The sequence below is a fragment of the Halichoerus grypus genome, chromosome 8 (assembly GCF_964656455.1).
Source record: "Halichoerus grypus chromosome 8, mHalGry1.hap1.1, whole genome shotgun sequence".
Taxonomy (NCBI): domain Eukaryota; kingdom Metazoa; phylum Chordata; class Mammalia; order Carnivora; family Phocidae; genus Halichoerus; species Halichoerus grypus.
The window spans coordinates 25,605,407-25,631,830 of record NC_135719.1 but is presented as its reverse complement, the minus strand read 5'-3'; the positions used below and the strand labels follow the sequence as shown (position 1 = coordinate 25,631,830).

General features: G+C 42.8%; 1 protein-coding gene across 4 annotated transcripts in view; it reads left to right on the top strand.

Moving 5' to 3' along the window:
* CERS3 (ceramide synthase 3) overlaps nucleotides 1-26,424 on the top strand; it is a 100,403-nt gene that overhangs the window by 60,096 nt on the left and 13,883 nt on the right. For all 4 annotated transcript variants that reach the window (XM_078078958.1, XM_036091862.2, XM_078078957.1 and 1 more), the window contains 2 exons: nucleotides 240-346; nucleotides 11,513-11,666. In XM_078078958.1, coding sequence (XP_077935084.1) covers nucleotides 240-346; nucleotides 11,513-11,666 — 261 coding nt within the window. The remainder of the gene's footprint in view (nucleotides 1-239; nucleotides 347-11,512; nucleotides 11,667-26,424) is intronic.

Sequence of the window (26,424 nt, the reverse complement as noted above, 5' to 3'; positions counted from 1 at the left end):
ACGTATGACAAAGAGAAGAGCATAATGGACCCAGTGGCCCATCCTCCAGCGTTACCAGTTACCAGTATGGCCAACCTCATTTCGTCAATTTCCCCATCCATCCCTCTCCCCCACCCCCCCTACACAGACCGCTTTGAACCAAATCCCAGACATCATATCATTTCATTTATAAATATTTAATTTCAGAGTTTTATTCTAATATCACTTTATCTGAATGCAATTGCTTTCTTTGTTTTCAGTCTGCTAAGATGTTTTCTTATGCCGGATGGAAGCAAACCTGTAACGCCCTGTTTCTCATCTTCTCCACCATATTTTTCATCAGCCGCCTCATTATCTTTCCCTTCTGGTGAGTAGACGAGGGGCTGGGCCATGCCTTTGGGCACCGTGCTGAGGTGGCCTTGGCACGTTGTTGAAGTCTCTTTCTTACATTGATCTCCAGTTGTTTGTGCCAAGTTCAGTCAGAGAAAATAGTGGGGGGGGGGGCCATTTTTATAAATAATTAAAACAACACCTTCCAATGTGGAAAAGGCTTATGATAAAGGGAGGTGGAAAATGTGTAACCCAATGGGTAAGCAGCAACTCTTACTCTAGGTCTCGTTTCATGAATGTGGATCTTTGTGTTTAACAGCTTTTCCAGTTATTCATTGAAATGTCATTGGCCAATCACCAGCTCTCTGAAAGAGAGGCATGTTCTATGTTAAAAATATAGTAATTATAGCCACCATTAATTGAATGCCAGACACTGGATTAGGCCCTTTGTATATTTTGGCTCCAGTCTATACAATAAATCATAAAGATAGGTATTATCACTCTTATTTCACAGATGAGAAAACTGATACTGATTTCATTTTCCATGATCACTGGTCTTAACAATGGTCTGGATATCCTTTTAATATTGATTGACTCTTGATCAGCCTGTTGATTTTGTTTAGCCAAGGGCTGGCAATGAAGAACCCATATTGTGTCTCCTCTGACAGCCATCCCTTTGGCAAGCATAATTTTCCATGGGTTGATTGATAGGAACTGGAGGAAAAGTGTGAGGAAGTCTTTGATAGTTTGGGAGAAAGAACTTATAATGAACCATTATTTGGGGCTGGTCTAAGAGTTTCAGATCCTCTCAACAGGAAAATAGGGTTGGTGTTGCCGAAGATCCTGGGTCCCAGGGGAAAGACAAGGGGACCCAGGTTCCAGACATGATTCCTAGTGGGTGGACAGCACCCTTGACTAGCCTGCAGGGAAGTCTGGTCAGAGAGGTCAGTGGGTGCTGCCCTCCCTATGAAGCCAGCTACATCCTTAAACCAAGACCGATGTGTTACTTAGACATTTTCTGGAGAGGAGCAGCAGAGTGTAGTGATTAAGTTCGTGGATGCAAGTCAGACCTAGATTCAAATCCCGGCTCCACACTTACTACCTGTGTAATCTTGGACACGTTAGATCATTTCCCTGGTCTCAGTTTCCTCGTCTGTGAAATGGAAGTAATTGCTGTCACAAGGCTTAAATGAAGTAATACGTATGAAATAGTGCAGAATAGTGTCTGGAAAATAGTAAGGACTTGGCAAATGCCAGCTACATTTATTAAAGTTTTTAATAAGCCTCCAAGAATTTGAAATTTAATTTAGAATCAAATCTGAGGCACACGTTTAAAATACTCTCCTTGGTTGATGAATCACATTACCCCCACTTTTGCTTTGGTTGAGCCAACGTGTTTGTGAAAAGATAATATTGTATGATAGCAGTTATTGATAGAATAGTATTGACTTTCAGGTAATATTTGAGTTGTGGCTTTTCAGTGTGACTTTTATGATGCTATAAATCCAGCATTTGCCTATCAATGGCCTCTTCTTATGTTCCAAAAGTACCATGTGTTCCGGTTATCTGTTGCTACATAATAAACCATCTGAAAACTTAATGGCTTGTGACAGCGTTGGACAAGGTTTTTTTGTAAAAGGCCACAGAATAGCTATTTTCAGCTTTAAGGGCTACATATGGTCTCTGTCACATATTATTCTTTGCTTTGTTTTTTTCTTTTACAACCCTTTAAAAATGTACCAAGCCCAGCTGAGCTCACAGGCTGTAGAAAAACAGGTTGCAGGCCAGATTTTATCACCAGGCCTTAGTCTGCAGACCTCTCTCTTAAAACAACAATGTTTATTGATTATTATTATGGCTTATGGTTTTGGAGTTGACTGGCCTCAGCGAGGTGGTGGTTTTCACCTAGGGTCTCTATTGTGGTTACAGACAGATGTGGCCAGAGTTGGGAATTTTCTTGAAGACTTCCTCACCCCACACGGTTGAAGTAACACATATAAAATCAACTGGTTGATGTTGATTGTTGGTTGAGACCTCAGCTGGGCCTGTCAGCTGGAATACCTACACAGGGCCTGACCTCCCCATAGCATGGCAGCTGGACTTCAAGGGTGAGCAGCTTATAAGAGAGCTAGGCAGATGCTGTGTCTCATTTTATAACCCACCTGCAGAAGTCACATTATGCCACTTCCAACCTCATTTTCTTCATTGGATCCAGGTGACCAAGGCCAGGTCATATTTGAGGAAAGGAAAATTTAGACTCCATTTCTCCACAGGACTGGTTTCAAAGAATTCGTGGGCATATTTAAAAACATACACCATGGAAGCTCTCGGTCCAGGGAACTCTCTGAGAAGCTTCACAGTGTTGCTGCTATGGTGGGTTTTTGATTTAGCAATGAAGGACGTTAACCTCAGACATTCCCATGATGTCTTAAATCAACAAGCAAGCTTACTCTTGCCCAGAAAACAACCAAACATCGTATTGGGGTTGAGTGATTGTGGAGGTGGTGTGTTACTTTCCCACACACCCTTGACTTTAAAAATCCTAGATTTAAGAAGTCACTCTCTTGTCAGCATTTCTGGATTTCAAGAAGAATTAGTTGCATGCATTTGGCATTTTCTTGATCTTGATACTTTGCTGAATTCACCAGCCCACTGCAGAGGGCAGCCAATACCACTGTTTGCTGTCTTCAGGAAGTTGGATTGCAAATAAACCAGTATTAACAGACTGGATTGTAAAAATTTTTTTGCTGGTAAAAATTTTTCTGCACTGACGTTGACTAGTCCTCATTGTTTGGAAGGCTGAGGAAAGCCTCACCAAGCTATTGGAAGTTTGAGAGATTGATTCTCGATGGTTTTTGAAAGACTCCGTTGCGGTGTGTTACCCTGGCTTAAATAGTGTTCCCATCAGCTTGAACGTGTTACACAATCATCTTGTGGTGCCAAAGAGGAAAAGTCAGTTCCTTGTTGTTAGCCTGGCTCCAACCATCTGTCTAAAATGTATAAGTGTCGATTCATTTTTCAAGGATATTTTATTAGTTCAGTTTTTGGGGGAATTTACTTGGACCAAACGATGTGCAGATGATAGACCTCTTTCAAGGTTCAGACATTTTTGAGGGGCCGTGGGAGGCAGCTGGCTATCCAATCGCTCTGTTCCTCGCAACTGCGTTTGTTGCACATTTTGTGGTACGATGAAGGGCCGAGTGGGGAGAAGGCTTGACCCATCTGAAATTTATCTGGAAACTGTGAGAGAAAGAACCAGAACTTGTACATTACACTTGCCTTTCCCTCTCTTTTACTTTCCCTTCGTTTTTCCTAGCCTCAAGCATATTTGCTTTTCTCTGGTGAGTTTCTTTTGTGTGGGTACAACTGTCCCCTCTTCTCTCCTTCTGCTTTTCTCAGAAATCTTGTTTCGCCAATTCTCACTCAATCAGTGTCAGCAAGTGGTAATTACATGTTTTTTTATAATATTGTTCCTCTCAACATCAGGCAAGAATTCCAATTGGCCTGGGCTAAATTACTTTAATCTAATTGCCTGGTTACCTCATTTGTTTGTATTTTTATTCAAAAGCATTCAAATCTCAGGCTTATATTTTTTACATGGTATTCCCAAGTGTTTTATTTTATTTTTTTTTTAAGATTTATTTGTTTATTTTTGCGAGAGGGGGAGAGAGGAGAGAGAGGAGAGCGCATGAGCGGGGGGAGGGGCAGATTGAGAAGTGGACTCTCCACTGAGCAGGGAGCCTGATGTGGGACTCAATCCCAGGACTCTGGGATCATGACCTGAGCCGAAGGCAGATGCTTAACCAACTGAGCCACCCAGGCGCCCGCAGCTGTTGTTTTAAAATAATGGCTTCTCTGCTTTTGAATTATTGGATGTATCCATTTATTTGAATATTATACAAATACTGCCAAGGAATCACGAGGCTAGAAAGACCTTCCTAAGTTCAGGTAAACAACTCCGCTGACTCTTGACAGTTTCCTTCATAAACCGCAAGGACAGATAACAATTTAGTCCAGGCTGATGCGCTGAAGGAAAGGAGCATTCTGTCTCAACTGAAGTTTACAGGGGTGGTGCCGGCTCACTGCTGCGTTTCTTGAACTCATTGCACCTAGATGTTGTGAGGAATACACCGGATGAATGAGACACAGTTCTACCCTGCGGGAGGAGTTCGTAAGGGCAGTAGAAGAGATCTTTGTATCAACTACCTTGTCCATATATTTGAAGATGATTAATACTGACCTGTGTTTTGGATGTTCAAAAAAATTTTCCAATGGTGAATAATATTCAAATAAGGAACTTCCTTACCTGCAAGGGTACATATGCTTGTGGTAGCTTTATATGCCCACCACTGGATCACTGGATTCCAGGTTTTAGCTTTTGAGGATCTGGCTCTCACTGGCATAGAGAAGCAGTACCGTGGGAAGCCTCAGGTGAAAAGGAATTCTGTGGGTGATGTAACCATATGAGTACCTGGAATGGCTATCAGAGAGAGGGCAGTTCTAAGAAAAGACAAGACAAAGCTAGAAGCATACAGCAGTGCTCTTAGCTGACATTCATCAGAGGGGAAACAAGAGTAAGGACACAATGGACCCACCCTCATAAGGCGCGGAGCCTGGGTGTCATGGCGCCATGATGGGCTTCCATGCCCTCATGGGATGGCACAATGCCTTACACACAGCCACCAGAGGAAAGGAAGGGCTCGTGCAATTTGAGAGTGGCTCTCTTGGAACTGGGGCCACTCCCTTGAGCCACCACTACAGGTGTGTATCTCAGAACTAGACTTTCCAGTTTCATGCCTTGTGTAAGAGACAATGAATTTCACCGCCTGTGTTTGTTCAATGTCTCGTTCGACAGTGTGCCCTCACAGGAGCTCCTTCCCTTGCACCCCTCATGCTCATTACTTCTGCTGTTCATAAATGAGTAAAGGACAGCTCCAACAATCACCCTTCTTCAAATCATAATACTTTAGGATAATGGACCTTACACAGAATTTAGCCCTTTATTCATTTACTTATTTGGGAATAATTTCAAGCGTATAGGATAATTTCAAGTATATTACAAAGAACTTTAATGTATTACCTTCACCCCGATTTACTAGTTGGTATTGTGCCGTTTGCTTTCTCATTCTTGTTCTTCTCTCTCATCCCTCTCACTCTCTCAACACACACGTGCACATACACACACACACACACACACATATATGCATATATGAATCTACATATTTTTTCTCAATCATTTGAAAGTTGCAAACATCACATCCTTTTAGTCTTAAGTTCTCCACTATGTCCTTCGCAAGAACAAGGAGATCCTTTTATAGAATCACAGTATAGTTCTCCATTTCCAGAAATGTAGCAATCTACCATCCATGTTTCAATTTTGTCCATTGATCCAATAATGCCTTTTATGGTTTTTTTCCCTCCTACTGGATCTGGCCCAGGATCATATTTGGCCTTCAGTTGTCATTCACCTGGAACAGTTCCTTACCCCTTCTGTGTCTCAGGTCATCAGCATTGTTGTAGCATTTAGACCCCCTATTTGTATTCCAGGTGAGGAGTTAAGATATTTCCAGGATCACACAGCTAGTTATGAAAGAACCAAGACTAGAAACGGGGCATCTGAAACACAGAACAGATATGTTTCAAATTAAATTACTAAATCGGACGACTGAAAGCAGGCATAATTTGCCTTCCCTAAGTATTTATTAAATTTCCTTCAACTACACAGTCACTTTGAAATATAAGACATCCCTGAAATAAAAGGTAAGCAATTACTCACCAGTAGAACCAGTCTTTGTTATCCTGAAAAGGCTTAATGCTCACACCTGCAATTAGCGAGAGAAAAGGACCTTCACCTTCCAGTTTTCATTAGGAAAATGCAACTTTTGTTGGCTGCCTTATCTAGCCCAGCAAATCCAGGTACTGTTTAAACCAACAATGTGATTTTTTCAAACCACTGAAATTCTAGTGATTGCTAGAGGGAAGGTGGGAAAGCAAACCAAAGAGGGAAAAGGCCGAGGTTCACAATCCAGGGTCACGGTCGTAGTGCATCTGTTGGAACAGATTAAAGGCCAGTGGACGGAGCAGAGTGGCTTCAGGAATCCAGGAGCATGGCAGTCTCTGAGCATCCTCTGTGAAAAGAGAAATTCCATGTAGCCCGGAAGGGAAACATGGGTTTGTGTGTTCATGTGTCTGCCTGCACATGAGACACACGCATGTTCGGGACAAAATTGAGAAGGACAGAGATGTTTATTTTTCCCTTCTTCCCACTCTCCTTTTAGCAAAGGAAGAGAAGAATTGGGATTGAGAAGCTGGACCATCCTTTAGAAAGGACACAGATAGAAAGAGGTCCTGGCCGAGTAACTGCAGCCCCCAGACCTGCTGTCCCTGGGGCCACACCGGCCACCCACTTCACAGCTCCTCTCCACTTTGGTCCCCTCTGTCCTCCTGCGCAGAACATTCCGGGCAGCACAGGGTCCCCACTCCTCTGGAGCTCCTCTCCCTCTCCCGAGGGGCTTCCCCCTCCTTTCCCAAAGCAGAAGCTCCAGGCAGTTCAGCTGCACGCTCCCCTGGGTGTTGCTCTCGCTGTAGTGTGAACGTAAGCCCTCTGCAGGAGGAAGGGGTGGGTGGAAGAGGGCGTCGTCATAGTGGGAGTCACGGCAATAGTCAGAACTACCATTTTTCCAGTGCTTCCTGTATGCGAAGCTCTTCCCGTTTGTCAACTCATTTAGCCCTCACAACAACTTGATGAAGGGAGTGGTGGCGTTTTCATTTTACAGGAGAAACGGATGCCCAGAGAGCTTATGTCACGTGCTGCAGACAGCAGGCGAGCCGTGATCCTCATCTAGCCGGCCCCAGAGCCCTTGCCTTTCCTCTGCCCTCGTGGCAGTAGCTCGGCTCTCTCTGGAGGCATCTGCATTTTAATGGTGGTCTCTTCCATTTCTAGGATGCTACGGTTGGCAAAGCTGCCTGTGTGTCCCCCTGGAGCCTCCCAGGCATGGGGCGGGGTGACTTCCACCCTGTCCAAGGACCAGGAGGTTCAGTGACTTGTGTACAGGTTACAAGGCAAGAAAAGTGGCCTCAGCCCCGGAACTCTGCTCTGACGAGGCTAGGCCGGGTGTACCACTCCCCTTTCTAAAACCAGCAAAGCTTCCCCGATGCTGGGACTTGCAAAGCCGACAGCAGATGCCTCCTTTCACCTCTGCACCTACATCTTATACCCCCTCTCCCTGCCACTCCTCTCCCTTCAGCTACATCTGTCTCATCTTAGCCCTTAACTTCTCTACAATGCCTCCCACCTGTGGTCCCTTCCAACCAGAACCCTCTTTTCTGTGTCTTCCCTTGAACTGCAAGAATAGAGAAATCTCAGTTCAGCAATACCCACCCCCCTGTTTTGTTTTGTTTTGTTTCCTTTGTATGGATCACAATGAGTAATTACATGTTTAGGTCATTATTCACATTCTCTGGTAGAATCTATAAAGGAGATGCTTTCGAATTGTTTCCTTTGTTACTTTTGACATTGACAAATTCCTAATAGGGGACCTAGTAAGGAGCAAGGCCCCTGAACAGGGGAAGGGAGGATACAGAGAGGAAGACATCATGGCTGTTGCCTTCAGAAAGCTTGCCGCTAGTGAAGAGTGAACTTGTACGAGCAAGTATGACCGCAACGCAGGATGAATCAGGCCAAATGCTCTCAAGGAGTTGGTAGTGGGGGAGCCTAGAGGAATTGCCATACATTCAGAGGCGATCAGAATAGCAAGGAGGCTTTCGTTGTAGAGGCGCCCATGCTTTGATGAGTGAAGAGAATTTCAGCTGAAAAGGGGAAGGGCATTGTAGGCTGAGAAAGTACAGAATAAGGCACACAATTGCTTACAGATCCAGCAAATCAGAATGGCAAAGAGGCTTATTATTTCCTGAAACCCCTGTGAATGCAGGCACCAGAATGTGAGCCTTACAGCTTTAGGGATTTGGGCCAGTTTTATTCATTGCTATATTCCTGGCTCCTATAAAGTTCCAGGTAGCACTTTGGTAGGTGCTCAATGAACACTTACTGAATGAATTGGGTAGATAATCATTGCTTCCATTTTACAATTGAGAAAATGCACAGAGAAGTGGATCAAGGCTACACAGAACCAGGACTTTAAGTGGGAGAGACAATATATTAAGAAAATATGGGAAAATATATTTTATAATGATGGAAGTGAGGAAGGCCCTTTAAAGCATACCATGGAGGCTACGTAGAAAGGCAAAAATCAACATATTTGGTTACAAAAATGTTTTAGAAGTTAGTCTGCCAAAAAAAAATCATTAACAAGGTTGAACAAGAATTAGACGATGTAGTGATATTTAATATGACAAAAAATAATGTTGTTATGCTTGATATGTAAAAAGCACTCATGAATCAATAGAAAAAGTACATATCCCAATAGAAAAATGGACAGATACCATGAAGAAGCAGTTCACAAAAGTATAAATCAAAATAACCAAATAAAATATAAGTGTATATACATATATATTCACTTCACAAGAAATAAAAATGTAAATATAAACAGCATGATGTTCTTTTAGATAGATGCTGACAAAGTACAATGTTGGTCTAAGGAAGCAGGTACTCTCATACACTTTTCATATTATAAGAAAATAAATTGGTATGGTCTTGCTGGAAAGCAGTCTAGCAATGTATTCTAAAATGTCAAATGAGTATACTTTTTTATTAAGGACTTTAGCTATTCTAAGAAAATAATCAAACGGTTCTATCAAAATGTCTTTATAAGTAATTCTTACAGTATTCTCTATAACATAATGAAAATTTGGAAATCAATATCTATCAAAAAGGGATTAGTTAAATAAATTATGGTATCTATACATAGATTTCTGTGCAGGTATTACATAGCCTGGCATATAGTAGGGGTTGGCAAACTCTGGCTCGCAGGCCAAATCCAGCCCACTGACTGTTTTTGTTAATAAAGTTTTACTGGCACACAGCAACACCCACTAACTGGTGTATCTCTACGGCTGCTCTTACACTATGGTGGCAGAGTTGAGTATTTGCAACAGAAACCAAATGGCCCAGAGGCCTAAAATATTTATTATCCATCCCTTTACGAAACTGTTTGCTGATCCCTGATACATAGATATATTCATTGACATGGAAAGCTCTCTGTACCATATTATTGAGTCATAAAAGCAGAGTACAAAAATCACATGCATAGTGTGTTTCTGTTATAAAAAATCATGTGGTCATGGGGAAGGGGCAAAAAAAGGAAAAGGACCGTAAAACTTAAAGAATGTATTTTTAGGAGGGATGACTTCAATTATGTTTACCAAAACGTAGTGGGTTACGTGCGAGTTGTGAGATGTTAGGTGATTTTTCCTTAACCTCTTTATATTTTTCTATAATTCCTAAGTGTCTAGAAGGGATTTGTATAAGTGGAATGGATAAGCGGCCATTATCTTTGTTATATAGAGGTGTTATAAATTGTTATAATTTTGGACATAGTTTGGCAAAGTCTTAACAGTTTTTAATACACACCTTGAATGTACATACTAACGTGCACCTTGAAACGGTCATTTCACATTTCGGAATCTGCACTTCTAAAGAAATAGCCTTCCATTTGGGAAAAACCACATACACCGAGTTGTTCAAGCAGTGTAAACTGTTTTTTGATTCCACGCTAAGTGGAGTCGAACATAAAACCCCACGTGTGGCAGCCATCTCTGAAGGTCAACAGCAAGTGCCCCTGAGGCTGGGGAACAGTTGACATCCTCATACGTGGCTGGTTGGACCGCACAGCAACCACTCTGGAGAGCAGGTTGTCAGTTTCTTGAAGTTCAATGTATCCTTGTATATGAGACCCAACCATTATGGTCACACAAAACCTGCATGTGACTATTTATAACACACCTATTCATAAGGGCCAAACACTGCAGACAACACGAAAGCTCTCCGAAGGAAGGGTAGGAACACGAAGTGTGAGGCGTCCGTAGAGTGGGCTACCACCTCATAATCCAAAGCAACATGCTCTTGGTGCCCACAACAACTTGGAAGACTCTTAAAGGCACCATGTTGAGTGAAAGAAGGCGGTCTCCGAAGCTGACACACCGTGTGACCCCATTTATATGGCCTTCTTGAAAACACAAAATTAAAGAGAGAGCAGATGAGGGTTTGCCAAGTTCTAGGCCTCGGGGAGAGAGTGGGACTCGAAAGAGAGAGCACAGGGTTTTTTTGTTTGTTTGGTTTTTTTTGAGATGATGGAACGGTTTTGGATAGTGATCGTGGTGGTGGTTACATAGATGTCTGTATGTATTATAATTCATACAACACCAAAAAAAGAGTCAGTTTTACTATATGTCCATGTAAAAAATAAAATTAAATATGTATAGGAAAAACCGGAAGATAATACACAAAAACCCCAATATAATTTGTTTAGCCTGGTGGTATTATGGGCAACTCTATTTTTTTTCTTATTTTTCCTATTTTGCATGAATAGATTACTTTTATAATTAGAATAATATACTAACAAGCAAACCAATCCAGGAACTCTAAGATCATGGTAGTGTATGAAGTTTGGGAAGGGAACAGGGGAGCCCTTCATTCAGCAGTCGTTATCTGACGGCACTGTGCGTTCTGGGTCATCGGGGGCAGCTCAAAATGATGGCCATGAGTCTGTTCGTGAAATCCATAGTTATGCAGTTTGCTTTAGAAGGTGGAAGTAATAATAGAGTTTTTGTTTCTTTAAAAGCCTCCTTTATTGGAAAATTTACTTTTGTAAAATTCCCCACTCACCTTTGCTGCCAAATATATGAGGTTGCGTCATAAGGGCAATTATAACCCCATGTAAACATGCATTATCCTATTTGTTCTACAAACCCCGGGGAAGCCGAGTAGGGTTGTGTACGCTCTTCTGTTTGCAAAGAGGAAACCCAGGTACAGAAACTGCCGGGTAGTCAGCATGACAATAAAAATTCCATTTGCTTTAACTTTTCTCCCCAGAGGCAGACTGTATATTTTTTTTGTAGCTCGCCAATAATGATATAAAAGGTAATATTATCATACTGTCTTCCCTTGAGAATTTCCTGGGCATGGTTAGAAATGAAATAAATGTCGTATGCCTTGAGAGAAAAAGTATTTGTTTTTCCACTGAAAATTCACTAGTACTGTGTAATAAAATGCTCTCCTCTGTTTTTTTTTTTTTTTTTTTTTTAGGATTTTATATTGCACCCTGATTCTGCCTCTGCATTATCTTGAGCCTTTCTTTTCATACATCTTCCTCAACCTCCAGCTCATGGTCCTGCAAGTCCTTCACCTTTACTGGTGTTACTTCATCCTGAAAATGCTCAGAAGATGTTTATTCATGAAGGTAAGGGCTGCCTGAGTCTTGCTGCTCTTAGCAGGTGAATTTCATTGACAGATTGAAGGTGATGCCCAGACGATGGAACGCTCTAGTTAATTTGGAGTTAACTAGAATTCCTTTTTTACCCTTGATTTGATCATGACTGATAAAATGTAAAAACCTAAAATGTTTTTCTTTAGGGTAAGTTCTCTAAAGTGCTTTTAGGAAATTGTTTTTGTTAGAGGACAAGTCATTTTTATAAAACTTTTATCCAAAAATTGATAGTTGCTTTTTATTTATTTTTATTTTTATTTTTTAAGATTTTATTTATTTGAGAGAGAGACAGACAGAGATAGTGAGAAGAGAGCATGAGCGGGGAGGAGAGAGAGAAGCAGGCTCCTGCTGAGCAGGGAGCCCGATGTGGGACTCGATCCCAGGACCCTGGGATCATGACCTGAGCTGAAGGCAGACGCTTAACCGACTGAGCCACCCAGGCGCCCACTGATTGTTGCTTTTTAAAGAATGTCCTAATGAGTTTAAATTTGCTCTAGTTTGAGACAAGCTTTATTGTGATAGTGGAGTAATATTTCAGAGCCTTAGGTTTACCTTCACTGAGCACCCAGTTTGCACGTGATGCTCTCTCCCTGAGCCTTCTCCTACCATCTGAAATATTGTCTGTCATTTGGCTATGCTTTTTTCCTGAAAACAGCTTCTTCTCTAAATAGTAACATATTAATAATACATTTTAGACAATAGAAGTTTTTTGTTTGTTTGTTTTGAATTCTGTTCTGGGTTTTAATTCCAGAACAAGGGTAGGAGGGCTTCAGAAATGAGTAAGACACAAATCACTGCCTTTGGGGAAACAACCCAACATCTGGGGGGGAATATTCACCTACTAGCAACTACCTATATTGTGCTAAAGAGACATCCCATAAACTTGCTGTAGAAGACAGAAACCAGTTGACTCAAGGTCCGGCCAGGGAACGTTATCGAATGGATGGAATTTGACTTGAGCCTTGAAGGCAAGTAAAAAAAAAAAAAATCACAGCTCCTTCTTTGTCAGTAAATCATACTTCTAAGGGAGTTTTAATTAAGGATCTTTTGAGGTGGAAGTTACAGCGGGCCCATTTTCAAGTGCTACCATCCATGTATACACAACACTGTATCATCAGAGGGAGTGGCTCGTATGTAACAGGTATGGCGGTAATTTACCTGATAAGCTCATGTTCTGATCAACTGTCCGATTAATTCATTTTCCTACTTTGGTAAATGACTGTTCAAGAATTGACAAATGAAATGGACATTGTGATAACTGACCTCTGGGTTTTCTACCATCTCCTAGCTTCTAGATCTAGACAGAGGTATAGGGAGTTGGGCTACATCTGGATTGATCGCAAACCAAATTCGGAAAGTAGTTTTTGTTTGCTGGTTTTACTAAATGACTGACTTGAGCTTGCTTTCTTGGGAGCGGACTCTCCTCCCTTAAAAAGTCAGCGTGCCAAGAAAAAACGCTTTCATCGAATGGTTCTAGCTTATTAATATTCTAAATAGTTTTCTCATGACCTCTGCAAAAGTTATTTTACCTCTGAGTGACTGATAAAGTTGAAGTGAGTGTGATAAGGTTAAAAAGTCGAGCAGTTAGACCCTTTGCACATCGAGGGCTTGGAGGGAAGGAAGGGCGCTGAACTGAGCCTGTCCCACCCCTGGGTCGAGCCTTCCTGGAGCGCCCATCTCCCTAGCCAGAAACTGTTCCCTTAATCACTGGTGAGTGACAATAATTACAGGCTGGAAGGGAGCCAGGCTGAACAAAACTTGGAGACCAGAGGATACTCTTGTTTGGTTTTAGCAGCATCATGTTCATATTTCTGATCTCTACTGGGTTGTACCAGGCCTGATTAAAAACCCAGTGGGTTGGGGAGCCGTGGACAGGAATTCCCGATTTCTCATGCCGTACTTTGGAAAAGCTGTTTCCAATTGCCATTTGATAGCAGTAGTAGAGGCCCCCGCAGCCCTAATCCCTGCAGTTCGTATGACTTCAGCTGGCTTGCATGTGCACTCTGTTTTCCATAGCAGTGGCAAAACTGGCTGTGAAATCAGCTTATTCCTCCAAGCCGTAAAGCTGCCTTTTAAAGAATGCTATTTGAAGGCACCGTTGCATTGCAAAGGGGAGGAGACAGATAAAGGCGAGAGTTGACACTCTTAGAGGAACAACGAACAAGACAGTTTTCAACTCTATTTAATAACTCGTTAGCATTTAATATGCACGCCTCAATTGTTACTAAGGTGACGCGTTCTTGGATATTTAGAAAATGGGACTGCCGAAGTTCTTAGGCCTCTTGAAATGTCTTTCAAATCTTGTAACAGAGATTGGGAATTTGTCTTTTTAAGTTCCTTATGCCTGGTAGGCCCTTAAGAAGTAGTTTCGAAGATGCAAATGAATACATATCACACCAGGGTGGAAAGTTACAAGATTATTTATTAATCTTTTTTCTGGTCTCCATAGATTTGCAGGGTAGACTGGAAAGACAAAAGTGACTATACATCTTAAAAATAGCGCTTGTTGAAATATCCACACCTTATTTTCCTTCAACAGTGGGGTCACTGTGTGCCTATGGTGAATGAGGACCTTCTACCATTTGCTTCTGTTAATACCTTAAACTAACAATATCCCTATAATTTCAGGATTCTGACATAGTGGTGAGCAGGCACTGATGAAACTGAGCTGGTTCCTATAAAATGGGGGCTTTTGTGCGGGACTCCCAGCTCACACCTCCCATCGGGAAGTACGATGGGCTGAGATAGTTGTCTTGTCATTCTCTTTGCAAACACGAGAAGTGCTTTCAGAGGAAATTAGGAGGGTGGCATGCTCTCGTTTAATATTACTTAAGAGAATGTGATCATCCCTACGCTTTTATTTTCTTCTTCCTAAATATCACACTGGGAGCTGGCCAACTCAAGCATGTCTCTTTGACATCTTAGGCTGGTGTGCAGCCAAGACACGGAGGGCAGGGCCGAGCGTGCAGCCATTACAGCCCAGAGCTGGGATGGAACGACTAGCCCCTGGCAGCCTGCCCCAGCCATCTGCTCTGGACAGGCGGTGTCTCTGAAGTTCACAGATGACACTTGACACACGCTCAACTCTTTTAGCTAAAGAAAGGAGGACCCTTCTCATAAATCGGAGAAATCTGAGGCCTCAACCAAATTCGCACAGTAAGTTTGTGGCAAAGCTCGAACGTGAGTCTCTTCGCTTGCAATACTTTGCCTTTTCTAATTAACTGTTGATCTGAAATAGCCAGAAAATTGATTGAAAAAAACTGGCACGGAGTAAGAAAGAATCCATAAACAACTTGAGTAATCAAGGTAGTGGAATACAACACAGCACAAATTCTTTAGCTTGTTTCTGAACTTTCTAAAAATATAAGAAAACGTTTCGGAATTCTTTTTTCAGTTTCAGAGCACTTCCTAGTAAAGCAAGTCCGGAATAGCTAAGAGTACAGGCTTTCCCGTTTGCTGGCTGTGTGATCTGAGGCATATTACTTCCATTTACTGCCTCAGTTTCTCCACCTGTAAATTGGGGCTGATGATATTAACACCCGCCTTGTAGGAGAAAGCCATCAGAACAGCACCTGGCACATGGCAAGCACGTGGGAAGGTTGGCTGCCAGTACCATTACCATTATTCCTATTCACTCAGGTTCTTTGTGGCAAGTCACAGAGAGGCTGTGACTTCCAGGTCGCCTGGCAGTTGGGTGTCAGTCATGCCCTCCCTCCCTTCCGCTTAGATAATGCTGCAGCTGAGTCAGGTGTCCGTCCACGGGCGCCCATGACCGTTTGCTAAGCTGTCTTCGGTCAGTTAATTTGCGTGACTCACATTCTGATGATCCTTTTTGACACGCTCTCTCAGATATCAGTGTGTTAGTGAAGCAATACAAAATCTGTAACATCCAGCAAACCTCCAGGTCTCTTTTGTTAGTAGTTAATAGTGGATCTAAAAACTGCCCTTTGCTGAACAAGAGATAAAAATATCACAAGGGCTGGCAGTTAAAATAGAGTATTATAAAAATGCTATCAGTTTGGGGCACCTGGGTGGCTCAGTCGGTTAAGTGTATGACTCTTGGTTTCAGCTCAGGTCATGATCTCAGGGTCATGAGATCGAGCTTTGTGCAGGGCTTGCGCTCAGCAGGGAGTCTGCTTGTCTCTCTCCCTACCTCCTGACTCCCCCCAACTCGCTCTCGCATGCTCACACACACACTCTCGCTCTCTCTCAAACAAATAAATAAGTAAAATCTTTTAAAAAATGCCATCGGTTTATATTTCTATATTTCCAAATATTTATACAGGTTAACTGCTTTAACAATCTATTGAAGAAACAACAGTGGAGTTTATAAACTTGTAACAAGTAACTGTGCAAAGTTGCTCAGTTTAAAGAATTCCAGATTTGAATATTCTTCCACACTGTGCATTCAGCCGAGCCACAAAATAGACTTTCGGAACTGGGAGAGACCCCTGACTATCCACCAGGACAGCATGGCCCCCCTCCTCAAGGCCTTCCTACCGCACCACAGTGTACTGCTCACTTGTACATAAAACTGCTATTTCCTAGAGGAAGAGAGGGGGGTGAGTGAAGAAGTTACATGACTTACCCAAGGTCACACAGGAGTGGGTTGCATGCCTGCAAAGCCCGTGACTTCACAGGCTATGTTGCTAACGCTGTGCTCTTCTTCCTCCCCAGTAGCTCTGTGTCCTCCAAACATGAGTGATATGTATCTAATGTGTGTGTGTTTATCTGTGTTTCTCCATGTGTGAGTTTAGTGTGACGTAGGCTCAGCTCTCACACACTTCATCATCTTTTTGTTTCCTGTTCAGTGAGTTTTAATAAATGTATAGAGCATGCAATCATTACTCTGTTAAAATGTAGAACATTTCCATGACCCTATAAAGATCTTAGTGCCTATGTCTGGTCATCACCCATTCCCACATTGGCAACCACTGTTCTTACTTCCATTCCCACAGATTAGTTTCAACTTTCTTTAAAAAAAAAAAAAGATTGATTGATTTTGTGAGAGAGAAAGAGAGAGAGCAGGGGACAGGGGGCAGTTGGAGGGACACAAGGGAGAGGGAGAGAGTCTTAAGCAGATTCCATGCTGAGCATGGAGCCCAACATGGGGCTCGATCTCATGACCCTGAGAGCATGACCTGAGCTGAACGTTTCATGGACTGCATCTCCCAGGCACCCCTCGACTTTCTTTTCTTTTTTTTTTTTAAAGATTTATTTATTTATTTATTTATTTGACAGAGAGAGACAGCAAGAGAGGGAACACAAGCAGGGGGGAGTAGGAGAGGGAGAAGCAGGCTTCCTGCTGAGCAGGGAGCCCGAAGCGGGACTCGATCCCAGGACCCTGGGATCACAACCTCAGCTGAAGGCAGATGCTTAACAACTGAGCCACCCAGGCTCCCACCCCTCGACTTTCTTAAACCTTATATAATTAGAATCACACAGCGTGTGCTTTTCTATATTCTTTCCCTACAAACTTCATAATCTTATCATGCCTCTGCTCTGTTCCCTTGTCATCGTTACCTTGTCAGTAATCCATGAATTCCAGCTCTTCGGAGAGGGCACTCTCTAGAAAATCTCCCAAGGGCTCTCCCCATTAGGGGATTTTGTGGCTTAAAACAATCATAAGTTTTTATGAACTCGAAGGTGTGGAGTTGTTTAAAGAAGTCAAAGTAGAAGCGGCAGCTGTCTGCATGGCTCTAAGATAATAACAGAAGGAAAACATAGCAAACTGAGCAAACTGGCCTCTTCCCAGCTCCCTGCCTCCAGCAGAATTCCTGTTGCTTTGCCCTGGACCCAGAGGCCTCATTAAGAGACCCCCAGGCCCAACCAGGGCACCTAGATGAATGTGCGGGAGGAGACCCGACCTCACACTCACATCTTGAGATGGAAGCAACTCAGAACTGGAAAGAGGGGTTCACCTGCCCGATGGGGAGTGGAGGCTCCGCGGGACAGAGGGGCTTCCTCGGGCTGCTCCAGTCACGACCAGAACCCACGCAGTGACCTTTCCGGTGAATGTCTGTTTTCCTACAGCAGGATAACATTATCCAGGCATTGCTTTAGATACTGGGTTGTTCGATAGCCTTTCCCAAGCTATTTGGATATTCTTCTAGCATCTTCTTCCAAACTGTTTCTTCTTGCTGTTAGGACAGTGAGAGTGGGTGCCCGTGTCCGGGTACTGTGCCACCTCTTCCTGCTGATGAAAATAGCCTGACTTCTCCGCTCTTCCTTCCAGGCACACGGGCCTCTGATGGAAAAAGATTATATTAGTGTTCTTAAATCAGTCAAACAAGATTGTATTTCAGTTTTCTTCACTCCATCCTCCCTTCCTTTGGAAATAGGCGCGGGCAGCGGCTGGAGGCCAGCAGCCGAGTGAGGACTGTTATTTCTAGCTTTCAGCTGCTGGGTGACTGTTCAAAAGTGGTGAATCTCACTTCTCCGCAATCGCCTGTGAATTTTTAATTATGCAAATGATTTTCCATACTTACTTAATGACGTATTAGTTCCCTTTGTGCATACTCCTGAATTTCTTGTCTTGTGTGTTTCTTAACAGTGGTTTTGAAGATACTAGTTCTTTGGAGGTACCTGACTGACTAGTCAGGTCACTGGGTGGGCAGGAAGTCAGCGGAAGCCGTTGTAAAAGGAAGGGACTTTTCAAATGAGAGTTGTCCTGCAAAAGCATCTTTGAGGGTAGCAGTGGGCACTCAAAGCCTGCCCTTTCTTTCCTCTGTCCCAAATGTTGACTCTGATGTTTCCTTGAACTACTGGTCATATCTCGCTGAAGTTGAAAAGGAGGTGAGGGATGGGGGAAGATCCAAGGAAAAGGAGATAAAAGAAGCTCTGACATCTCTCATACTTGGCTTTAAAAAACATTTCACAAAATCCTTGGGGCGCCTGGATGGCTCCGTCGGTTAAGTGTCAGACTCTTGATTTTGGCTCAGGTCATGATCTCAGGGTCATGAGATTGAGCCCCGTGTTGGGCTCCATGCTGGGCATGGAGTCTGCTTAAGATTCTCTCTCTCTCCCTCTCCTGCTGCCCCTCCCCCCCACTCATTTGCTCACTCTAAATAAATAAATAATAAATAATCATTTCACAAAAATGGAATTGATTTTTATATATTCCTGAAAGGAACAGATACTTTCCATTTTATTAGTAGTGAAACAGACACACACACAAGCACATTAACACACGTACACCTACAGATATCTTATATGGAACTTGAGTTTCTGTTTCTGTATCAGCCTAGACAAGGCGATGAGCACAGTTCATGGCTTATTAATAAATCTACACATTCACACCAGGAGGTGAAAGTGTTATTAGTGGGTGCTTGGGCCAGAGAGATTGGTAAAAGCACGTGTAGGGGCGAGGTCCCCTGTCTCTGTTAATACCCCATGAATTTCTGTGGCCCCACCCTTCCGGTGGTTCCTTCCCCTTCCGCTCCACATAAGTCTCAGCAGGGCGCTTTATGTAGCATAAAAGAAACCTTATTCCTGAAAACCCATTTGGTTTGTAGATAATGGGTAAAATAAATGAACGTTACAACACTTGCATTTTGATTTAGGATGTGGGCTTTAGCGTCTGAATGACTTACCACGTAGATGGCGTTATCCACGTTCTGTTTGGGGAGTAGCAAGAGTGCCATCCGTGGAAGCCTGGACTCTCAGTGGGGGCTATTTTCTGCAAACTGTGTCTCCTTGCCACATATAATGGGCTCTGGAAAGGCTAAAGAGAGCAGCACTGGGCACGTGCACTCTTCGCAAGGCTCGGAGGCCCATTTCGCAGGCCAGTCAGACCTCAGCCTCAGTGTTGCTCCAAGCAACTTGGGCCTGTATGTACACCTCTGTAATATTTCTAGAATTTCTGGAAAACTTGGTCATGTCTTTCAAGCGAATGGGATTGGCTGTTCTCACTCATGTGGCCAGATTGAGACCGCTGACCCCATCTCTAGAGTGCTCCACTGAGGCCCAGCCACAGTGGGCTCCCAGGCTAAGGTCGGAGCTGATGCTGTAGCAGCTACAATGGGTGACTATTTATATCATGAATGTACCTGCACCCCCAGAAATCTCCCTTCACCCATTTATCTGGGTGGAAGATAAATGTGCAAGAGTCCAGGTTCTGGGAGGGCCCCCGGGATCCCAGCTGTCCAGAAGAAGAGAGTAACAGGTGAGGGTAAAGCTCAGGGAGGGAGTAGAAGGGATGGAAAGCAAACTGCCTACATTCTGTGCCTTTCTTGCTCCCCCTTATCAGTTGTAAGTGTGTGTGTGTGTGTGTGTGCCTGTGCACACACAAGAGGATTTCAGGGGTGCCCTAGGGGTCCACACCTGTGAGGGGGTAAAGGGAGCTGGATGGGGCAGAGGGAGAAGTTAAACTGTGGTGCATTTATAACAAAGTCCTCAGTCAACCCTACAGGGAGCCCTAGAGCTGGGTGGCCCTTCAGGGATGTCCAGTTGTGGCAAAGGGGTGGGACCTCTGTACCCTGACCTGAACGTGTCACTGGATGTGGGCTGCCCTCTGGGGAGGGGGCGTAGCTCTGGGCGAGGCAGCTCCCTTCAGCCAAGGATAATATCCAGAGAAGGACATGCCTGCGAGCTTCCCAGGGCTAGGGGATTGGAGCCGCCATTCTGAAGGGCCTGCCATCTCTGCCTGCCCCATCCTGGACCTAACACTCATCCCCACGAGGAGAGGGAGAGAATCACAAGCAGACTCCTCACTGAGCGTGGAACCTGACATGGGGCTCACTCTCATGACTCTGAGATCATGACCTGAGCCAAAATCAAGAGTCAGATGCTTAACTGACTGAAACATCCAGGTGCCCCCTTTCTATGCTTCACTTTGATTAATTACTATGTCTTCACAATCTTTGATTTTTTTATTTTGTGGTGTCTAATCAGCAGTCAATCCCATCTAGTATATTTTTTAATTTCAGATATTGTGTTTTCCATCTCTATAAATTATATTTTGGTCTCTTTTTATATCTTCCATTTTTCTTAATCTGTTTTTTTTCTCTACCTCCCTGAATATATGGAGCATATTTATAATAGCTATTTTAACATCTTTGTGTGCTAATTCCATCATCTCTGATAATCTTGGGTCTTTTTCTATTCATTGAATTTTGTCCTGGTTATGTGCCATATTTTCCAACTTCTTTGCAAACCTGCTAATTTCTTATTAGATACCAGACATTTTGAATTTTACATTGTTGGATGCTGGGTTTTGTTGTATTCCTTTTAAATAGTGGTTTTTGTTTATTTGTTTGTTGTTTTAAATAGTGTTTTTGTACATAGTACAATGAGTGTATTTTGTTTTTGTACACCTTCAAGGTGCTAGTGATAAGTTTGATACTTTCAAAGGCTTGTTTTTAAGCTTTGCTAGGGTGAGCCCAGAATAGCTTTTGGTTGATGGCTATTAAGTGAAGTCCTTCTTAGCATTCTCCTTGATGTCCACTCTCCTTGATGTCACTCTGGCTGGCGAGAAGACAACAAGCTGCCACCACGGTCTGAGCTCCCAGGGTTGTTTTGCCAACTTCTTCTGGTGATTCTTTGCCTGGCCTTTGGTAGTTTCCTGACTCACCTGCACAGGTCAGTACTCGGTCAAAGACCGAAGGGGATTCCATGGAAGATCTCTGGAGCTCTCTTTCTGTGTGTCTTCTTCCTCTCCAGCATTCTGTCCCACAAATACCAGCTTCACTTTGGGGAACTCCAACTTCTGTTTCCTCAACTCAGTGGCACGCTGGGCTCTGTTTGGGTTCTTCGCTGTGCTTCAGCTTAGAAGTAATAAGATGGTGTGCTGGGACCGTTGCCGGGCTCGCCTCCCTCACTTTCTTTTTCTCAGGAACCACGATCCTGAGCTGCTTATTGAACAGTGTCTAAAAACTATTGTTATTGGTTTTTTTTAAATCCAGCTTTCTAGTTGTTTAACATGCTAGGGTAATCTAATCCTTGTTTTTCCATCCTGGCCAGAGGCAGTTGTCACAGTATTTCATTTTCCAAATAACAGTAGTTTATATGCTTCCTGAGACAGCCTGTTTCATTTTTGAGCAAGTATAACTGTTAGGTAGTTCCTTCTTTTTTCCTGATCTTTCCCTCTAGGCCAATGCTGCCCAATAAAAATACAATGTGAGCCACACATATAATTTTAAGTTATCTAGTAGTGTCATTTAAAAACTCATAAGAAACAGGTGAAATTAAGTTTAGTAATATATTGAACACAACAGAAGCAAAATATTATCATTTCAGTTTTGCCTGCTGCCTATTTTGCCCAGTAGGTATTTAAACAGGGGAAGATTATAATCATATCTAAGGTTAATATCATGATTCAGCAATCAATACCAAAAATTATTAATGAGATCCTTTCATTCTTTTTTTTCACATTAAGTCTTTGAAATCCAGTGTGGATTTTACACTTACAGCACATCTCAATTTGGACTGACTACATTTCAAATGCTCAGAAGCCACATGGGGTGAGTGGCTACCACACTGGATGTTGTAGCTCCTGGCTCTAGAATAGCAAATGTACTTCTCTTCCCCTGCATATGGGACAGGTGGTGGGATATGTTCTCCTGTGTGATCTGTCCTCATGGGGTCCCTGATGTCATACTCAATTATAACAGACTGGCTGTACCCACTACCTTTCCTTTTCCACTCAAGAAAGGTTTTCAGCTTGTGAGAAAGGGAAGATGATAGCCAACCTATTGTTTTATTTCTCTTTCTCCTCTGCAAGATCCTGACTTCTCTTCTGTTTTCTTCTTTCCCTTCACTGCTTGTCTCCAAGTACCACATCTTCTTTATATACCTGATTCTTCCCAACAAACTCGGCTTCCTGTCTGACACACATTGGGGCTCCTTCTCTTTAGCAAGAGGTAAGAACTACCAGGTCCCAGCCTGTGCATTCATGCTTTCCCTCACTCTTTCTGGAGGTGATTTTATCTGTGCTTCTTCTAAGTCAATACACCCACCCTGCTCATTTTTCCAACCTTGTCCTCTCCATTTGCCCAGCCACTGGCTAGAGGGCTGTGGTGGCTCATTAGAATTTGTATATATATTTTCTTCTTCTTATAGATAATCTGAACAGTGTTCTCTGTTCCCCAGGAACGTTGAAGGCATTTTATTCTGTATTTGTTTTCAGAGAGTGAGGGAGAAATGTGGACTCAGGCTACCATTGTTCTTCAAACCCAGAAGTCCTCAAGCAAATCGTTTGCAAACGTGGATGTTAAAAACGTTCTTAATAATAGACTTCTTCCGACATTCTCACAAGTAATCTTGATGATGTCTCCGTATGGAAGCTGCATACAGCAGCAACACTTAGATACCAACCGTATGCCCCATCGCCACCCCCACCCCATGGCTCTGCTTCTGGGGGTTAAACATCTCCAACTCTTGCAAGCGTACCTCGTCCTAAGATACACTGTTGAGTCTTTTCACCTACCTCTCCTTTCATTTTACCCAGATTCTCCTTCAAATGAGCAGCAGTTTCTAGACGTGGTCTGACTAACACAAAAGCAAGTCTGATGTCTCTTTTTGTGAAAATTCTCCTTCCATTGATGCAGCCAAGTTTTGTTTTGAGTTGCTGGTAGTCACATTATGCTGCTAATTCATACTGAGTTTGAAATTGATTAAAACCCCGAGGTCTTTTTCACAAGCCACATTCCCTCCGTTCAAGGATTGTCCGGGCGATAGTGGTGATTTGTGTTGGAAGTTACATTCTTTCTTGTTAAACTTCACTTCACTTAATTAGCTTATCATTTGAACCTTTTGCTTAAGAACGGGAAAGCATGACATTTGGTGACAGGTACTTAAACGTTCTTGAGGACCTTTCGTCTAAAAGGCCGGTATAAGGAATTCAGGAATATTCTATATAAGTCAGCTCATGAAAAAAGTCGTTATGATTCTACCTGATACGTATTTTCATCAGGTGAGGATTGTGATCACATTTAAGGCAAATACAGAATGAGGTATACTGCTCACACTGACAAGAAGCTCTCCCAGGATTCCCACTTTTTATTTCAGATCAACTTGTTACACATTAGCTGTGTCGACTACACCTGACTAGAATGGTCTGTGGAGCCTTTAAAGAAAGAACCTCATGGCCAGGTCCGAACTCAGATCAGTTAAATCAGAATTTATGGAGATAGGACCCAGACACTGGACTTTTTGACAGACTGTTTCCCCTGAGTAAGTGATTCTGATCTGCCTCTCAGGTTGAGAGCCACTAGAACGTAGAGAAGACCGTGTGTGTGTGTGTGTGTGTGTGTGTGTGTGTGTGTGCGTGCGCGTGTGTCTTCTTCACTACTGGACAAGCGTCCGTGGATGGCTCTCCATTTCTTGGGTCTGCTTTCTAAAAAGCAGAGAGAGCTGCCTTCTTTCCCACATGTGCGGAGTTTGTGGATGTGACCTCCACGAGTACTCCCATCTTGCAAATTTTAACCAGAGCTGTAGGTTTTCATGTTACATAGGTGTTAATGCTAAAAAATCCTTACAAAAGAAAATTCAGACTGTTGAAACAAACACTTGGAGACTGTTTCCTTTGTAGAAAACCAGAATTCTTTAAATAGTACATTTCCCTGGAGAAGTAAAGGCATGACTCATTTTATAAGACGATTTACTAATTATTTTTAAACAACCATCTGTTATAGGAAGTGAGACATACTGGTAATTTTCTCTTGCCTCTCTGGACTAACAGGACTCATGACATATAGATATTAATGAAATAAAAATTAGTTGGAATCATGGAATTTTAAAACTGAAAAGACCCTTAGGTGACCCTCTGCTTCAGCTTCTTTTTACAGAGAGCAGCAATCTAGGGAGGGGTTGTGGCCTAAGAAACAGCCTACTAACCACAATGTCAGTCCAGGCATCAGCTAGAGCTGGTTAGAAATGCAGCCCCTCTGGTCCCACCAGAGACCTTCTGAATGAGAGTCTGTATTTTCACCAACTCTAGGTGATTTATATGCATATTAAAGTTTAAGAAGCACTGTTCTAGAAAATTCAGGTCCAGGTAACTAACAGGAAATGTCCGTGTGTAGCTAGGTTTGGTAGAATCCAATTTAAATGTAATGCAACTTCTTTGAGGAAAAAAAAAAAGGAAAAACTCAATTTTTTTTTTCTGTGACCTTGTCATCTTGGATAATAAGAACTAATATAACAAAAAAGGAATGTATTTGGTAGTAGTTCAGAAAATTGCTTTCTTTGATTGAAGGCACTTCTTTTTCTTTTCAGACAGGGAGAGCTAAAAGTTTGCTTTCAAAACAGCATAAAATGCTTATTATATTGTCCTTTGTTTCATTGCCAACTGTGGATTTAGATGTGGAGCCATTCAAAAAGCAGTGGGACATTATGAGTCATTCATGACCTCCTGGGCTTTTGACATTACCGTAGAAACACAGATTCCCAAGCCCAGCGTTTCCTTAAGGCATTTCAGAAACACAGCTCTGCAATTTTATTGAAACCATAGCTGCAGATGTCTTTCCCAGAGGTGTATGGGAGTGCTGTGGCAGAGATGATTCCTTTACTCAAAATGAGCATTTTCTCTCATTAGCATTACTATTATTTTTTCCTCGTTGTCAACATTTGTTTTGTTCAGTAATCCTTGCAGTCAGTTCTTAGGAATAGAGACCGGGGCCAGATGTATTTACCTTCACTAACAAGCAAGTCATGATTAGTTGATAAAGATCTATAGATTCTGGAATCTTAAAATAGAAGAAAAAATTACACAAAAAATAAAGCCAAGAGTGTAGATATCAGGGTTTGACTAAATTTACTGTACACGCCCCCCCCCCCCCCCCCGCCTTTTTTGGTGGAGATGAAAGTAGTAAGTCGTGTATGAATTGAGTGGTGCTGGTTGGGTTACGCAGATAGCACAATGCAGGCTGATGGCTATGGATGGGAGAATGTTCTCTGAGATCCACAGCACAGTGAAGTGTTCTGATGTTCTGTCATATGAGGATCAGTGGAAGGAAATGGAAATATTTCACTTGAAGAGGATTTAAATATCTTTAAATGTTTGAAAAACTGACCGATGTTTGAAGAAAGTACACGGACTTCTCTTGGACAATTACTCATTACTGGAGATGTACATGTAGGAGTGTGTATGTCTTTTGCTCGGGTTATCCAAAAGGGCGTATCAACATCAATAGAAACTAGATTCAATGAGCTTAAAAGTCCCTTCCAAACCCAGAGGGCTTTGGGCACCGTTCTTTCTCATGCACTACCCCCTCTGCATCTCCATTGCTCTCCCTCCAACCTGTGCCCCTGACATTTCTCCCCTACACCACGGCCACAGCCTCCAGAGGCTCCAGCTCTGGTCACTCTGAATTCCCTCCCACCACTTACACACAGCAATAGGGAATGCTATTATATATCAACCAGCTCTTCATTAGAGCAGAAGTTTTCTGAGTATAGATACCTTATCTGTTCGGGTCACTGGTATGCTCCCGTATCTCAAACAGTGCTGCATAATGGCCTCTTTTTGGACTTACAAGTAAAATAGAACTTCTAACTGTGACCTGTGAAATTGGTAATCTGGTCCATGCTTCCTCCCCGACTTCATCTTAGGACGTGCTCCATCTTTCTTACTATTCTTCAGCTGCATTGGCCTTTCTGATCCCTAAGCATGTCAAGACTTTTCCCCACCCCAGGCCCTTTGCACATACTGTTTCTTCTTCTTGAAATGTTCTTTACCCCACTCTTCCCTGGCCACCCCTACTTAACCTTCAGGTTACAACCTTTGAGTTCC